Consider the following 17,315-nt stretch of genomic DNA (forward strand, 5'->3'; position numbering starts at 1 on the left):
GGTAAACGGTACATTTTAAACACTTTTTACTAGTATATTCATCTTTATTATCAACATAATATAAAAATGATTATTGTTTAAGTACACGCTTTAATAATATTTTCAATTTATTTTAGTATGTGGCTGTTTTAAAGCAATTTTAAGGGTTAGCTTACATGCGATGTGCCAGTATATATGGTACTTGAAGTCGTTTTGGTTTTCCTGGTCATTTTGTTTTTCGTATGTTGAATTTTTTTCATAATTTGGGTCGAAACTAGTCATAAGGTCTGAAAGGTGGGTCCTGAAGTCAGACGAGTTGAGAACCACCCTACTAAACTAGAAACTTAACAGAAACCCTTAACGATAATCTATATATACCGGAGCCATATCCCCCTAGTAGGAGGTGGCTAGAGTCAAGAACACATTCACATTTCTGACTCTTTCTGGGAGATCGATACCGAGGAGGGGATTCCCAGCCCCCTCGCCCAACCCAACTCATGTGTTGGGAGTCATTAGGTGACCAAACCACCAAATTACAACCCCTAATGCAGATCGCCAAGCAGGGAGGCAATGAGTACCAATGTTGTAAGTCTTAGGTATGACTCGGCTGAGGCTTGAACCAGCGACCTCCGAGTCTCGGGGCAGGCACCCTACCCTCAAGGCCACCGGGCTGAATTTAACGATAATCAATAACAAGAAATTAGCTCCCGACTCAAAAAAAAATATTGGTGACCCCCGTCATAAAACCAAAAAAAGACTCACAAATCAAAGATAAGGTAATGATGGGCCTCCTCCGAGATGCTGTCATGAAGCCTCACTGCAAGAGAGCAACAAAATTGTGATTAACAGGTGCGCCTAAGAGTTAAAATGACCTCGGGTGGACCAAACAAGCCAATGAGAAGGCTCTCATCGGTCCGAGCGTCCAATGGCATCTCTGTGTGGGCGGGTGATGCTCCGCAGATACCGAGGAGGCTTATATAACAACACTGGCTCTGTGTGTGCGTTGCTAAGCAACAGTGTCTTTAGGTGAAAGCGTCAAAAGCCTCCCGACAACACACAACAGTACGCGGACGCCCTTGCTGCAGTGTGTAGGAGTGTTAGCAGGGAAAAAATATAATTGTTTCTCTCTAAGAGCTTTTTTAACCCAGGTGCGTTGATGTGGGTGCTTGCACGTGGGTGGAAGTAGCAGCGGGGCGACTTCCACATGCTATTATAAATATGATAAAAGTCTCACATTTAGTGTGTGTGATGCAACATAGGGTGACATTTGCGAGGTGGATGAAGGTTAGAGGTGTGAGGTTTGTGATTGGCTGACAACTTCTGTATGTCACTAGAGTATAAGATCTGCAACCTCAACGGAAGTTTTTAAATCCAGGCTTAAGACACACTTCTATTCCAAAGCTTATGATTGATGCCCACCTCATATTCTGTATTGTCCTGTCTTTTTCCGACTGCCTGCCTGGTGGTGATACGAAGGAGAAGGACGATTTGAGAGGAGTCAGCGGACCAGCGTTTGACCTGAAGCATGTGAACGCCTGCATGGACCAGCTGGCAGAGATGGGAAGCTGCGTCGTGGCCGTCATAGACTTTCTGGACTAGTTTACAGGCTGGGGTCGTCGCTGCTGTCATGCACTTTCCGGACAAATTTTCAACATGTTACCTCGTGTTTACTATGTTTGTGTACTGTAATGCTAAATGTAATTCACCCTGGTCATCCTGGAAGTGGGATACCGCTTGTTAGGTCCCTTCTCAAGGTTTCTCTTTTTCCTCACGCTGAGGTTTTGAGTTGTTCCTTGCCCGCATGTTGGTTTAAGATCAGGTAATTGTGTCATTGTAATCCTGTTTTGTGATTAAGGGCTATATAAATAGATTTGACTTGACTTGACTATTTCTCTATAATGTTCTTCTTCTGGGCAGCATAGTGAGACAGTGGTTAGCGCATGTGCGGTACAGTTCTGATGTCATGAGATCGAACCTCCTTTGTGGAGTTTGCATGTTCTCCCCGTGCTTGCGTGGGTTTCCTCCGGGCACTCCGATTTCCTCCCATATTCCAAAAACATGCATGTTAGGTTAATTGTCCAGTCCAAATTGTCCCTAGGTGTGAATGAACGAGTGAGTTGTCTGTCTCTGTGTGCCCTGCAACTGGCTGGCAACCAGGTAAGGGTGTCCCCTGCCCACTGCCCGAAGATAACTGGGATGGGCTCCAGCACCCCCGAGACCCTACTGATGATAAGCAGTGCAGATAATGGATGGATGGATGGATGGATGGAAAGCGACCTATTGTCTTCAGTTAATTACCTTTTTTTAAATAACCAATTACCTATGTTGAGTGTCTGTTTTTTTCATTGTTGAAACATATGTTTACGCCATTTGATTTGAAATGACAAATAAGTGAATTGAATTATAAAACAGCCAGGAAATTTCAGACAATCTGGGAGCCATTTCTCACCTACCCAGACAAAGCTAATGTGGACTGAACAAATACATGTACACCCCATCTTCTGCTCATAGAGGATCTATTGTAACCTATATGGCATTTCATGTGAGCACTGTCTGGAGCAGCGTTTTTTTTTTTTCTTCTTTACACGTCTGAGCCTATTTGTTCTAAAATGCAAAATTTATATATATTTACAATTGGCCATTGGACCTAACCGTAGCGTCTATAGGCCTCACTGATTGGTGGTGTGAGCTGGTGAGGCTGAGCCTCTTTTTTAAAAATGTTCATAGCCATTCGCTCCCGGCGGCCATTCTTTCATCGCAGAGTGGGAAGCCGTACTTCTGCATATTCCTACCCGGCCACGGAGGAATACTAATGGGAAATACAGCTTCAGGAAGTAGCTATTTTGGCTGGGTTCACAAACAACCCCAACAACCTCGTCCAAGGAGAATGCCCTGCCATGCCAGCCCATTCTAATCGTGCAAATATATATATATTATATACTCTACAGTGGGGAAAATCAGTGATTAGTCAACCATGATTGTGCAAGTTCTCCCTCTTAAAGATCTCAATATTTACTGTTATGTACACTTTGTTGGCAATAATGGAGGCCAAGCGTTTTCTGTAACTCTAAACAAGCTTTAGGCATACTGTTTCGGCCAATTCCTCCATGCAGATCTCCTCTAGAACAGTTTTTTTGGGCTCTCATTGGGCAACACGGACTCTCAACTCCCTTCACAGATTTCCTATGGAGTTGAGATCTGGAGACTGCCTAGGATACTCCAGGACTTTGAAATGCTAATTGTTGGCCATTGTCATGCTAAAAGACACTGCCACGTCTCACCTTCCATGCCCTTGCTGATTGAAAGAGATTTTTACTCAACATCTCTCACTACACGGCCCCATTTATTCTTTTCTTTACACAAATCAGTCGTCTTGGTCCCTTTGCAGAAAAGAAGCCCCAAAGCATAATGTTTCCACCCCCATGCTTCACAGTGTTTATGGTGGATTTTTTTTGGGATGCAATTCAGTATTCTATCTCCTCTGAACATGAGAACCTGTGTTTCTACCGGTCCTCTTCTGGATCATCCGAATTCTCTCTAGCGAACCCTGGACATGTACTGACTTCAGCAGAGGAACACGTCTGGCAGTGCAGGATTTCAGTCCCAGGCAGCGCATTGTGTTAGTGATCGTAGCCTTTGTTACTGTTGTCCCAGTCCTCGAATAGTGAATGACCTAGGTTTCTCGTGTGGTTCTGTGACTTTTTGCTCAAAGTTCTTGTTTTCATTTTGACGCCACGGGGTGAGATCTTGCATGGAGCCCCAGATCAAGGAAGATTATCAGTGGTCTTGTATGTCTTTCATTTTCTAATAAAGGCTCCCACATTTGATTTCTTTACATCAAGCGTATTACCTGCTGTAGATTCAGTCTTCCAAGTCTGGTGCAGGTCTCCACTTCGGTCTCTCTTGTCCTTTGACAGCTCTTTGGTCTTGGCGATAGTAGAGTTTGGATTGTGACCGACTGAGGTTGTGAACGGGTGTCTTTTATATTTATGATGACTTAAAAGGTGCCATTAATACAGGTAACAAGTGAAGCCTTGTTAGTCTCATTAAAAGAAGTTATGGTAAATGGTCTGTGTTTAGATAGCGATTTTCAGGTCAATGAAGACCTCCCAAAGCGCTTTACAATGTGCTTCACACTTACCCATTCACACACACACCAAAAGGGAGACATCCATGCAAGGCGATTACCTGCTTATTGGGGGCATTAGGGATTCAGTGTCTTGCCCAAGGACACTTCGACATATAACACGGAGGAGCCGGGAATCGAACCTGTGAGAGCAAGATGAGCGCTCTACCTCCTGATCTAATGCTGCCCAACAATTTCATTAGATCTTGTGATTTGGAGAGAGGCTGATAGTTTGGTAAGCATGGTTTTTACGTTCGAGTTATCGGAATAACTCTTAATATGTTATGTCGTTACTGACGCATTTGAGCATGCCTAAGATATGAACGTAGGTGTAACATTCGTATATCATACACTTATTCAGCCTATAGTTCTCTGGTCATTATTTGCCCATTGCTCTCACCTGGTCGTTTCTGATCGGTTCGCTTCCTATTTAAACACGTCTTTCTCATTCACTCCTGGTCAGTCAGTCTGTGAACCTCAGTGCATGCAAGGCAAGCACTTTTGGCTCTGGCTCCCATTTTGATCCTGACCGGTTTCCTGTATCGATCCCCAATCCAAGCTCCGTTCTCCTGTCCCGGCTACCCGTATCCTGATTCTGTTTCCTGTATCGATCCCCGATCCAAGCTCCGTTCTCCTGTCCCGACTACCTGTATCCTTATTCTGTTTCCTGTTTCGATCCCTGCTCCACGCTTCATCTCCCGCCCCGGCTGCCCGACTTGTTCCGATCTCCGATCTCCTCCGTCTCTCGTCCCGGCTGCCTGACTTGTTCCGATCTCCGATCACGCTCCGTCTCCCGTCCCGGCTGCCCGACTTGTTCCGATCTCCGACCCCATTCGGTTCTCTCGTTCCGGCTGCCCGACTTGTTCCAATCTCTGACCACGCTTTGTTCGCGAGGGCTTCCCGCGTCTCCTGCCCAGCGACCAACAGATTGCTATCTTTTTCATCTCGCACAGACTTTCCTGATCCCTTGTGTGAAATGCTACGCGTTTGGGTCTACTGCCTGTTCTGGCTGACAGTTCTCTATTTTATTCTAATTTTAAAATGCATTTCAAGATGATAACTTATATGTTTTTGGTGGAGGATTTTATAGACTAAATTTCCCCCAAAATGCAACAATATTCTAGGTGCAAACCATAAATGTTTTTCCTTTTTTTGGCTGGTGCAATTTAAGTTAGACCTCTGTTCTTCCTCCTCAGTTTCTTAAATAATTCCTTTTTAAAAATTGTATAAATGATTGAAGTGCTCAGTCAGTGTATGTTCTTGTTCTCCACCCATATCTCGGTCACATGCCGATGACATCACGTGAATTATGGATGAAACGGCTACGAGCACGCGTCCATAATTCATCATACGGCCTCCAGCATTTGGTTCCCGCGGCGACTTACCGATGTTGGGGTGCTTGAGCAGGCGGCAAATTCGGGCTTCGCGGTCCAACTTTTGATGATCTGACCCCACACCGAGAGAAAACGAGAATTTTGGCAAAAATGTCATGAGATCACACTAAAGCCCCCGTTCGCGACTTCCCGCGAGTTGTCGACTTTTCCCGCGCTTGTTGCGGGCGGCCAAACGGTCAGGCCTCACCTCGTGCTGACAACTTCTTGGTATTGATGATCTTGGCGGCAAACTCCTGACCCGAGAGGACCTTCACGCAACGGCGCACCACCGAAAAGGCCCCCCTGCAGACACACAAACACATGCTCAATTTCGTCTACTGAAAGGACAACGTAGCAAGTAACCGGGGGGATTAGGGGAGAATAAAGGGCAGGAATTAAGAGGAGCGTAAAAAGGAAGTGAAGAAAGAAACAGGAAAATGAGGAAGCGGGAGAAGGCAGGAAGGAAGAAAAGGGACAGTGTAGCGAGACATATGGGAGATATCAAGCATGTGAAAGCCCAAAAAAACAAAAGAAGGAGATAATGCTATGAAATACGATCATTGATCAGGAACACGATCATTAATTGAACTTATTTAGGAGGAAAGTAAATCCACACGGAAGCAGGGGTGGAAAGAAAGCAATGTTATAAAAAGATCCTTTTTTTCTCCTGCTTTGAACATTGTTCTAGTTCCTTCCGTCCTTCCATCTTTCCAACATTGTTCTCCTTCCTTCCTTCTAAAATTCTCTTCCCTTCCTTCCTTCTAAAATGGTTCTCTTTCCTTCCTTCCTTCCTTCCTTCTAAAAAGGTTTTCCTTCCTCCCTTCCTTCTAAAATTGTTCTCCTTCCTTCCTTCTAAAATTGTTCTCCTTCCTCTTTCTTCCTTCCAATGTTGTTCTCCTTCCTCCCTTCCTTCCAACATTGTTCTCCTTCCTTCCAATATTGTTCTGCTTCCTTCCTTTCTTCCTTCCAAAATTGTTCTCCTTCCTTACTTTATTCCTTCCAAAATTGTTCTCCTTCTGTCTTTTCTTCCTTCCCAAATTTTTCTCCTTCTATCCTTTCTTCCTTCCAAAATTGTTCTCCTTCCTTCCTTCCAAAATTGTTCTCCTTCCTTCCTTTCTTCCTTCCAAAATTGTTCTCCTTCCTTACTTTCTTCCTTCCAAAATTGTTCTCCTTCCTTACTTTCTTCCTTCCAAAATTGTTCTCCTTCCTTACTTTCTTCCTTCCAAAATTGTTCTCCTTCCTTCGTTCCTTCTTTCCAAAATTGTTTTCCTTCCTTCTTTTCAACATTGTTCTCCTTCCTTCCTTCCTTTCTCCCTTCCGACATTGTTCTCCTTCCATCCTTCCTTCCAACATTGTTCTCCCTCCTTCCATCCTTCCTTCCAACATTGTTCTCCCTCCTTCCTTCCAACATTGTTCTCCCTCCTTCCTTCCAACATTGTTCTCCCTCCTTCCTTCCTTCCTTCCTTCCAACATTGTTCTCCCTCCTTCCTTCCTTCCTTCCAACATTGTTCTCCCTCCTTCCTTCCTTCCTTCCTTCCTTCTTTGCATGTAACATTACTCTATGAAAGAAGAAGAGCAATGTTAAAAACAACCCTCTTTCTTCCTTGCTTACCATCGTCCTCAGTTTCTTCTTGCTTTTAACATTGTTCAAGGAAAGAAGAAAAGGAAGGTCTAAGGGAGTGCATTAAAGTGGGGTCGGGAGGCTGAAAAGAGCAAGACGAGAAAACAGTACATTGACAAAGGATTGAAATCCGGTGGTCAATACTCTGATTGACTGCTACCTCCTGATAATGTAGCTTTTTTGGATATCAAATCAATCATGAAAAATGTCTGATGCTTTTTCAGAGTACACCCACACGTCTTATGTAAGAGACCTGCGCGTGTGTTCTTGTGTGCGAAGGTGAGTGGGATGAGGTCAGAGAGGTGTTACACTCATCCGTCCCTTTTCATACTTTCGCCATTCCTCCGCCCCGTCTCCATCCACAGCAAAAGTCCATAGAGCAAGTTCTGAAAACACACGATTCGCAAAATAAACAACTGACTTACTTTCCCAGCTCTTCGTAGAGTTGATACTCCTCGGTGAAACGCGTGCAGATGACCGTTGCCATGGTGACCCGGTGGCAGGGCGAGGGTCAGGCAATGGTGGTGATGGTGGAAAGTCAGCAGCTGGATGGAGCAGAAGAAGAAGAAGAGGCAAATGAGACCGTTTCGCTTCGGCACAAGACGAGGAAAAAGATGTCAGGGTATGGGCGAAGAGCGGCTCCTCTCCAGGTTCTGCTCTCCGCCTACTCAGCTCCCACCGCCAGCTTCCTACCCCCACCACGTTTGGCCAATCACGGGCTGGGATGCACGCATGCAAGGTCGCCATGGAAACTGCATCCTCTCACTTGGCTGATGCCAACCATGCAGTGTTGAAGAAAAAAGTAAGAATATTGCACCTTGTGAGAAAAGCTTTTTATATTGCAGAGAATATTGCACATTGCATATTTTAGTCATGTCCACTTGTGAATTTTGACCTCACTCACAAACACGTGTTCACGGCGTGGAAAGGTCACGTGACGCTTGAGGGGTCAACAAAGACCTTTTCTTTTTAAACTCACCCAAGGCAAACAAAAAACATTTGCTTCCCTCTGCTGGCCATACATTGTCCCTACAAGCAGTGTGTGTCCGATCAGAAAGCAAGTGAGATTCGAGACTTATGACGTCATCAATTTCATGTTTTTATTACCATATAGGCAAATGTCCCAAAAAACAGAAACGCATTCGACTTGGTGGTGAAAACAGTTGCATTGTTGCTATGACAACGGCTTTCCTCCTTCTTGTTACCTATCACTGGAACGGTCTACTCTAAAGTTTAGAGGTCACGATTGACAGGCATCGCTGTGGTCTGATGAGTCCAGGGGCGTCTGATGCAACTTTTGGGTCTCAGCGATGAGTCGCTTCACGCCGACCATCCATTGGCTAACCTCGGTCACGTGATCCACCATCAACGAGCGATGGATGTCATCAGCCTGGTCCCAGCGTTCTGCTTTAAGTTCTGGCGAGGCAGACGAGCAGCAGGGTCATACACAGAAGGACATCGTAACATGAAGTCGGACGGACCTCGGGACAAAGCGCTCATGCGTCTCTTCACGGGGAGACTCAGACGACCCGATGTCCAGCTGTCCTTGAAGAGGCGGAGTCTCTTTTCCATGTCGTTACAAACCTGAGGCTGCACCAAGAAACACCTCCCATTAAAACTTCATGACATCATCGATAGTTTACGCCAACCTACCGTGACGTCCCCTCTGCATTCGGCCAGTGCTTGCTCCAGAACTGCCACTACAGTCTGGACATCAGGCTCTGGCTCTGATTGGCTGTCTTGAACGCTCACCGCCCCCGAGGTGGCCCCAGATGGAGTGGCCTTCCAGCATGGAGCCCGGCCTGTAGGAAATGCCGAATAAACAATAACATTCATACCTCTATATATCCACAACCACCTCTAGATACGAGAATTTCGATTTACAAAGTTTATTTGGAACAAAGATCTTGCTCGACATACAAAGAGAAATCCAAATTACCGCATTGTCCGTCGCTCCAGCCAAAAAGGGCATAATTAAAAAGGTAAAACCATATATAAGTCGAATCAGAGTATAAGTCACATTTTTCTGGAAAATGTATTTGATAAAATCCAACACCAAAAACATACACGTCCTCACGGCAATTATAAATAAAATAGAACAATGGGCAGAAAAAGTTCGTATGGTATACAGTCACAAATCTTAGTACACCGCTCACAATTCTGCAGAAATTCAATTAAAATGTTTAACTGGACAACACTGAAGAAGGTTTGCTTTGACACAATGAGAAGAGATTATATATCAGTGCAAATGTATATAAAAAAGACTTTACACCCTTAAAACTCCAAGCAAAGCACTGCTTGTCATTTTCCCTCCCAAAAAAACATCTGACTTGTTACTTTTACTAGGTGTGAATATGGAGCAGGTGTGTTCAATTTTTAGTACAGCTCTCACACTCTGTCATAATGGTCATTGAAACTCCCAAGATGGCACACCATGGCAAGGAACTCTAAGGAGACCTTAAAACAAGATTTGTGGCAATAAATAAGGCTGGCCAAGGCTACAAGAAGCTTGCCAACACCCTGAAATTGAGCTTCAGTATAGTGGCCAAGATCTTCCAGCATTTAAAAAGAGAATCAAGATGCACTCACAACAGTGCTTGTGTTGGACATCTAAAGAATCTGAGTGAACATACTTAGCTTCACATCCAAATGTCCAAGAAAAATAGGTGCAGAAGATCTGTTGGTATTGACGCAGAGATTTGTGATTACTCAGACCATACACCGTTAACTTCATCAAATACGTCTGAAAGGCTGTCTACAAGAAAGCCAGCCAAAGGTTTACTGATGAAATTCCATTAAAGGCCATGGCTTACTGGAAAAATTATCCTCTGGTCTGATGAGACAACGATTAGTTTATTTGCCTCAGCGAAAGGTGGAGAAGGACAAGATCACGAATAGGCTCTGTTGAAATCCATGAACAGGTGTATTAAGGCAGTTCTGCAAAATCGTGGTGGCACCACAAAGTATGGACACTTAAGGAACTTTCATTTTAGGGGGTACTCACTTTTGTTACCGGGGTTTAGCTACTATTGGAAATATTGTGAGTTTTCGAGGGGAAAAATAATTTTAAAAGCTATATAAGCTTTACAAAAAAATACCGTTAATTGAGTCAAAGCGATGTTTCTTCAATGATGTTCAAATAATCATTTTAACGAAATCTCCGCAGAAATATGAGGGGTGCACTTACTTTTGTGACATACTATACGAACGTGATTGACATGCCTGTTATTTTAGTAATGTCATAACGTGAATAGTTATTCAGATAACTCTAGCATAAATAACATGCTTACCAAGCTAACAGCTTGCTAAAATCACAGCTAAAACAGCTAACAGATCACTAAAATCAATGAAATGTTCATCCTTGGTGTCATTTTTACCGATGAACAACATCTCCAACTTGGGACAATAACACGCTTCCTTCTTCCTGTTCGAAAAAGGAAAAAGTGGAAATAATCAACACAGGCCTAGAGCGCCGTCTTGTGGTTTAATGTGAAAATAACAAGTGAAGTGATATACACTATCGGTAATAAAAATTTAAAACTCAATTATGTAATTATATGTTAAGACATTAACATATAAGTCTCATCGGAGTATAAGTCGCACCCTCCGGCAAAACAATGAAAAAAATTTGAGACTTATAGGGTAAACTTGGATGCTTTGCCGAGGCCAGAACGGATGAATTTGTTTTCGATTATTTCATATCGGTAAAAGTCACTCGTTACACATGTAATTCGAGATGCGAGCAAAAACCTGGTAAAAATCAAGCTTGTATATAGAGGTACAACTGTAAACAAGTAGGTCAAATCATGTCAAATTGAGGAGACATCTTGTGCAACAGCAAGAAAATGGGAACATCTGACCTGCAGGGGGCGGGGCCAAGCCACACTGCGGAGGAACAGATGGGCTGGACTGAGGAGGTGTAAGCGGGACAGCGCCATCTATCAATCAATCAGAGAAAAGACGACAGAGATTATGACACACTAGCATAACACATGTGCAAAGACACTGACTACGTATACATGTAGGCAATAATACAAGTGAAAACTGAATATTGGATTTCTGGAGGGATCCAAATGAATCATTTACATGCCAAGACACAAACGAAAGATTCCATATTCATGGCGTTTGTATTCGGATGACTTGGACAAAGTGGGAGCGATGTCAATATGCAATAAAGGTTGTTTCCGCATTTAACTTTTGACATTAAATAATGATTTCATTCATGTTACTCAGACATTTGAACAAAGTCCTTTACTTGTTTCCTCCACGTTCCAAAAGTGACCTCCAATGCTGAGTCTCCTGTGTTTACAAGATCTGCTTGTGCGTGCCAAGTCAAGTCATATTTATTTTTATAGCCCTTAATCACAGAGTATCAAAGGGCTGCACAGACCACAGATTATTGCAAACCAGACAATTATTACACCATCAGCTGATCTAAAACCTACATGAGGGCAAAAAATACACCAATATTGTGCCTTGCTAGAAGCATAAAATTACACCAAACATGGATGACACGACTGTGAGCTTCACTCAATAAAGAATAAAGGGATACACCTGCAGCATTTTTGCGGTGGGGGCAGAAAGTAAAATTTAAATCAACCAATTCACAAGAAGCGTATTAGTGAGGAAGCCAGAGTTTGTGTGTTTTCATTCATCCAGAATGCTTTGAGGCATACAAGTACTCATGCTGAGGGAATCTGCTCATGGGCACATCCATCATCTGCACTGCTCATCCTCAGTAGGGGCGTTGGGGTGCTGGATCCCATTCAAGCTATCTTCGGGCAATGGGCAGGGCACACCATGAACTGGTTGCCAGCCAGTCGCAGGGCACACAGACAGACAACTCACCCACTCATTCACACCTAGGGACAATTTGGACTCGCTAATGCATGATTTTGGAATGTGGGAGGAAACTGGAGTGCCCGTAGTAAACCCACGCAAGCACGGGGAGAAAATGCAAACTCCACACAGGAGGTTCAGTCTCTTGACCTAAGAACTGTGTCGCGCACACACACTAACCACTGCTCCGCCATGCTATCGCATGGGCACAAGGAATCGGAATTACTCGAATGCCTATACATGCACGATAAATCGGAAAATGAAAGGACCAACCCAACCATTGCAATCCGAACGATGTCAGTCGGAATAGGACCTTAATCGAATTATTGTATGTTAATTGGCTGTTAGGTAAACATACTCAAATGAGACATACTTTATAATTACAAAAGCTCACTACAGCCCCTTTTTATCCTCCAAAAACGTGCAATAAGAACCATACACAGGGGAGGTTATCGGTATGATACTAATATTTTATTCCTGCAGTCCAAATTATTAAAATTTGATGATTTAGTAAATGTTTTCACTTCACAACTGCTATTTAAGGTCAACACAAACATGGTGCCAGAAAACATACAAAAAGTATTCATTCGGAAAGAGGGAAACTATAACTTGAGGGGCTGTAGTATAGGGAGTGCAGAATTATTAGGCAAATGAGTATTTTGACCACATCATCCTCTTTATGCATGTTGTCTTACTCCAAGCTGTATAGGCTCGAAAGCCTACTACCAATTAAGCATATCAGGTGATGTGCATCTCTGTAATGAGAAGGGGTGTGGTCTAATGACATCAACACCCTATATCAGGTGTGCATAATTATTAGGCAACTTCCTTTCCTTTGGCAAAATGGGTCAGAAGAGGGACTTGACAGGCTCTGAAAAGTCAAAAATAGTGAGATATCTTGCAGAGGGATGCAGCACTCTTAAAATTGCCAAGCTTCTGAAGCGTGATCATCGAACAATCAAGCGTTACATTCAAAATAGTCAACAGGGTCGCAAGAAGCGTGTAGAAAAACCAAGGCGCAAAATAACTGCCCGTGAACTGAGAAAAGTCAAGCGTACAGCTGCCAAGATGCCACTTGCCACCAGTTTTGCCATATTTCAGAGCTGCAACATCACTGGAGTGCCCAAAAGCACAAGGTGTGCAATACTCAGAGACATGGCCAAGGTAAGAAAGGCTGAAAAACGACCACCACTGAACAAGACACACAAGCTGAAACGTCAAGACTGGGCCAAGAAAAATCTCAAGCCGGATTTTTCTAAGGTTTTATGGACTGATGAAATGAGAGTGAGTCTTGATGGGCCAGATGGATGGGCCCGTGGCTGGATCGGTAAAGGGCAGAGAGCTCCAGTCCGCCTCAGACGCCAGCAAGGTGGAGGTGGGGTACTGGTATGGGCTGGTATCATCAAAGATGAGCTTGTGGGGCCTTTTCGGGTTGAGGATGGACTCAAGCTCAACTCCCAGTCCTACTGCCAGTTTCTGGAAGACACCTTCTTCAAGCAGTGGTACAGGAAGAAGTCCGCATCCTTCAAGAAAAACATGATTTTCATGCAGGACAACGCTCCATCACACGCATCCAAGTACTCCACAGCGTGGCTGGCAAGAAAGGGTCTAAAAGAAGAAAAACTAATGACATGGCCTCCTTGTTCACCTGATCTGAACCCCATAGAGAACCTGTGGTCCCTCATCAAATGTGAGATTTACAAGGAGGGAAAACAGTACACCTCTCTGAACAGTGTCTGGGAGGCTGTGGTTGCTGCTGCACGCAATGTTGATCGTGAACATATCAAAGCACTGACAGAATCCATGGATGGCAGGCTTTTGAGTGTCCTTGCAAAGAAAGGTGGCTATATTGGTCACTGATTTGTTTTTGTTTTGTTTTTGAATGTCAGAAATGTATATTTGTGAATGTTGAGCTGTTATATTGGTTTCCCTGATGAAAATAAATAATTGAAATGGGTATACATTTGTTTTTTGTTAAGTTGCCTAATAATTATGCACAGTAATAGTCACCTGCACACACAGATATCCTCCTAAAATAGCTAAAACTAAAAAAGCCCCACTCCAACTTCCAAAATATTCAGCTTTGATATTAATGAGACTTTTGGGTTCATTAAGAACATGGTTGTTGTTCAATAATAAAATTAATCCTCAAAAATACAACTTGCCTAATAATTCTGCACTCCCTGTAGATTCAAAATCCCAAAGGTGAGAACAACCAAGAAAAGTATGTGTGTGTGTGTGTGTGTGTGTGTGTGTGTGTGTGTGTGTGTGGAGTCAAACTTTGGAACAATTTACAAGACGAGATCAAACAATGTCCAACTATTCACTTGCTCAAATTTAAATACAAAAAATATTACTGGCGGAATACATGGATGAAGAAAATGGGATATGAGTGATACGCGAGATTGGAAATACGTTTAAAACTATGGTTAACTTTGTTGTTATTGTTGCTATTATTATATCAAAACTGTTATTATTAAAATTATTGCTATTGTTATTATCATTGGTGTCACAGTGATGTTTGGTGACCAGTGGCATTATGACATTGAGGGATGGGTACTACGATGATTATTGTGTAAACTATGTGACTATTGTTATTATTAGAATTATTGATATCTGACCTATGTAATGTGTGTATCCTTGAGATTGTGTTATATTTAGACACAAAAGAGGAGCTATCAATAGAATGTAATTACCGTATTTTCCGCACTATAAGGCGCACCAAAAAGTCTTAATTTTTTTCAAAAGCTGACCATGCGCCTTGTAATACAGTGCGTCTTATTTATGGATCAACATTAAATCACAAGGTCTCGCAACTTACGCAACAGCCGCTGACACGATTTCCCCCCGAACGTGGAGTCGTCCGCGGTGTATGCTGGGATTTATATACCGGCGTTTCATTGGCTAACCAATGTGTCAATCATCATTTGAATCGATCACTATTGGCTGAAGTTATTCGGAGCCTCGGATTGGCTAGAGCGCCAAAACAAACCCTGCAATTGGCCGAAAAAAATGTGTCAATCATCCGTTAAATCGATCGCTATTGGCTGAAGTTATTCGGAGCCTCGGATTGGCTAGATGGCCAAAACAAACCCTGCAATTGGCCGAGTTTAGCAATGGCGTAGCAAGCTTGCTAAAGTACACCCTAAAGAAACATGTTTTATTAGTCTGTATTTGCAAATAATTTACTCTCCTGGATTTACTTCACTCACGGTTGTAAGAAGACCATGATTGTGTATCATTATTGAACGTGAGAACTTAGGTGAGCTATGCGGCTTTCTATTTTCCCGGTATCTTGTTTTAGAACGATCTTGATGTTGCTGTGATGAGTTGAGTGAATTCAACTCAATTCCAAGTGTTTATTGTCATATGCACAGTAAAGTTGCGAGCGTAAAAGAAAATAGAAACTTAGAAATGTCTGGCATTTCTTGAATCCCAAGACTTTAACCTTCCGAATGATATTTGAAATGATGCATTTGAATGACATCGTACGGACACCGCATCCGCACGTGTCTACGACACGTATTTGCTTCTTTGCAAGCTTTGGGAATGTTAAGGGGGTAATAAGTTTGACTGAATCATCTGACTGTTTTGTCGACGTTCCCATTGTAGCGCCTTATAATCCGGTGCGCCTTATCTATGGAAGATATAGGACCAAAAACTATTTTTTGGGGGTGCGCCCTATAACCCGGTGCGCCCTATAGTGCGGAAAATACGGTAATAGGGAAGATGAAGGGGTAGGGAAAATAAGCGTCTGCTTCATACTACCCCTTTTCGAACATGTTATGTTAACATTATTTTGGTTTTGAGTCATTGTTTTTGTCCTGTTTTTATTTCAATGTTCGAAAAAAAGTTTTCTTTCAATCATCATACTTTAAACTAAACGGGAGCACATTGGAAATATATGTATAAGAGTTTCAGTTGTTGGTCCAAAAGGACTCCAAAAATCATTGCATCAGAAAAATCTAATTTATCTATATTTGAGCAGATCTGTATTCAAGTGTCTGGGATGTTAGATGGAAATGTTTTTTTGTGAGACCTGGCAATGTGGGCCTCTTGTTCAGGTGGTTTCTTGGTGGGGTTTTTGCTGTCTGCAGGCCATAGGAGAACTGAGGGGGGTCGTTCCAACCTCGTTCCTGGTTACCTGGAGGAAAACATGCGCTCATATGTTTGTGCAACATGATTCAAGTCTGCATATGGAACACGTTAAAAGGCTGTGACATACTGCTGATCCAATATAATTATATGAAGTATTAAAACATGTCTAAGTATTAATATAACGACGGTGACGTGTCATGGTAGCAGCTAGCTATTACTGTAATTAGCACACACTTTCCAATTGTATTCATTGTTGTATCTCTTTACCTGGCTTGACGTACATATCCTCCATTGTATGCCAAAGTTAAGAAGACTAAACTATAATATAGCCGCTAAGTTATCCAAAAATGTACATAAAATACATCACTGTTTTATTTCCGGGTTCGAGGTCAATATTCCTTTCCAATGCTAATCAACGTTGACATTAGCTTAAGTAATTCCCTGCTTGTCGCACGAGGATTCTTCTTGTTTGTTGCGAATAAATGCGTAAATGTCACCCCGATTTTATTTTCAGACGGAAAAAATATTTGAAATAGACCAATATCGATCCCAATATGACCAGGTTAGCCGGGTGTTGCTGGAGCTGTGTAGTGTTTTCTGTCTGTTTGTGATGGGTAGTTCAAGAACGAAAAGGCTTAATGAGCCGGCTCCATATCAGGAAGGAGCCAGCTCCATTTGAAAGGTTCTCTCTTTCGCTGTCTCTGTCTCCGTCTCTTTCTCTTTCTCGCACTCTATTTATTTCATTCTCTCTATCCCTTTCTATATCTCCCTTGCTTCTTTTCCTCCATTTCGTTCCCTTTCTCTCTTTCTCTTTCTCTCAACCATCCCACTATTTCTCTCTCTGTCTTTCTTTCTCTTTTATCTCTCTCCCTCTCTTGCGCTCACTCTCTCCTCTTTCTCTCTCTCCCTGTCTCTTAATATCTGTTTTTTGTCTGTTTCCCTCCCTTTCTCCCTTTTATCTCGTTCTTTCCTTCTCTCTCTTTTCTCTCTCCCTCTCAATCTCTTTCTCTCTCTCTCTCTCTTGGTCTTTTCTCTCCCCTCGCCCCCCTCCCCTCTCCTCCTCCCTCTTTATTTATCCCTCTCTATCTCTTTCACTCTGTCTCTCTCTTTTTTATCTCTTTCTGGCTCTATCTTTCATTCTCTCCATTTTCTCTCCCTCTCTTTTTTATTCTCTCTCTCTCCGTCTCTCTTTCTCTTCCTGTCTCTTACATCTCTTTTTCCTCTGTTTCCTTTTCTCTCAATTTTCTCTCCTCTCCCTCTCTTTATTTCTCTCTCTATC

The 17,315-nt window shown here is 42.8% G+C and overlaps 2 protein-coding genes across 3 annotated transcripts in view; both read right to left on the reverse strand.

Moving 5' to 3' along the window:
- camk2a (calcium/calmodulin-dependent protein kinase II alpha) overlaps window positions 1-7,758 on the reverse strand; it is a 29,393-nt gene extending 21,635 nt beyond the window's left edge. For both annotated transcript variants that reach the window (XR_015847415.1, XM_088321628.1), the window contains exons 1-4: window positions 7,525-7,758; window positions 5,687-5,781; window positions 5,491-5,550; window positions 742-796 (exon numbers count right to left, since the gene is read on the reverse strand). Coding sequence is in view for 1 of the 2 variants with exons in the window: in XM_088321628.1 (XP_088177754.1) it covers window positions 742-796; window positions 5,491-5,550; window positions 5,687-5,781; window positions 7,525-7,586 (272 nt within the window). In the remaining variant the exon portion in view is untranslated. The remainder of the gene's footprint in view (window positions 1-741; window positions 797-5,490; window positions 5,551-5,686; window positions 5,782-7,524) is intronic.
- A 427-nt stretch (window positions 7,759-8,185) lies between these two features.
- sra1 (steroid receptor RNA activator 1) overlaps window positions 8,186-17,315 on the reverse strand; it is a 90,365-nt gene continuing 81,235 nt past the window's right edge. The window contains exons 5-9 of the mRNA XM_088321560.1: window positions 15,978-16,082; window positions 10,960-11,037; window positions 8,753-8,901; window positions 8,581-8,689; window positions 8,186-8,515 (exon numbers count right to left, since the gene is read on the reverse strand). Of these exons, the coding sequence (XP_088177686.1) occupies window positions 8,340-8,515; window positions 8,581-8,689; window positions 8,753-8,901; window positions 10,960-11,037; window positions 15,978-16,082 (617 nt within the window). The 3' untranslated portion in view covers window positions 8,186-8,339. The remainder of the gene's footprint in view (window positions 8,516-8,580; window positions 8,690-8,752; window positions 8,902-10,959; window positions 11,038-15,977; window positions 16,083-17,315) is intronic.

This window comes from Urocampus carinirostris, chromosome 17, assembly GCF_059441175.1.
Source record: "Urocampus carinirostris isolate Australia breed hairy pipefish chromosome 17, RoL_Ucar_1.0, whole genome shotgun sequence".
NCBI classification, from domain to species: domain Eukaryota; kingdom Metazoa; phylum Chordata; class Actinopteri; order Syngnathiformes; family Syngnathidae; genus Urocampus; species Urocampus carinirostris.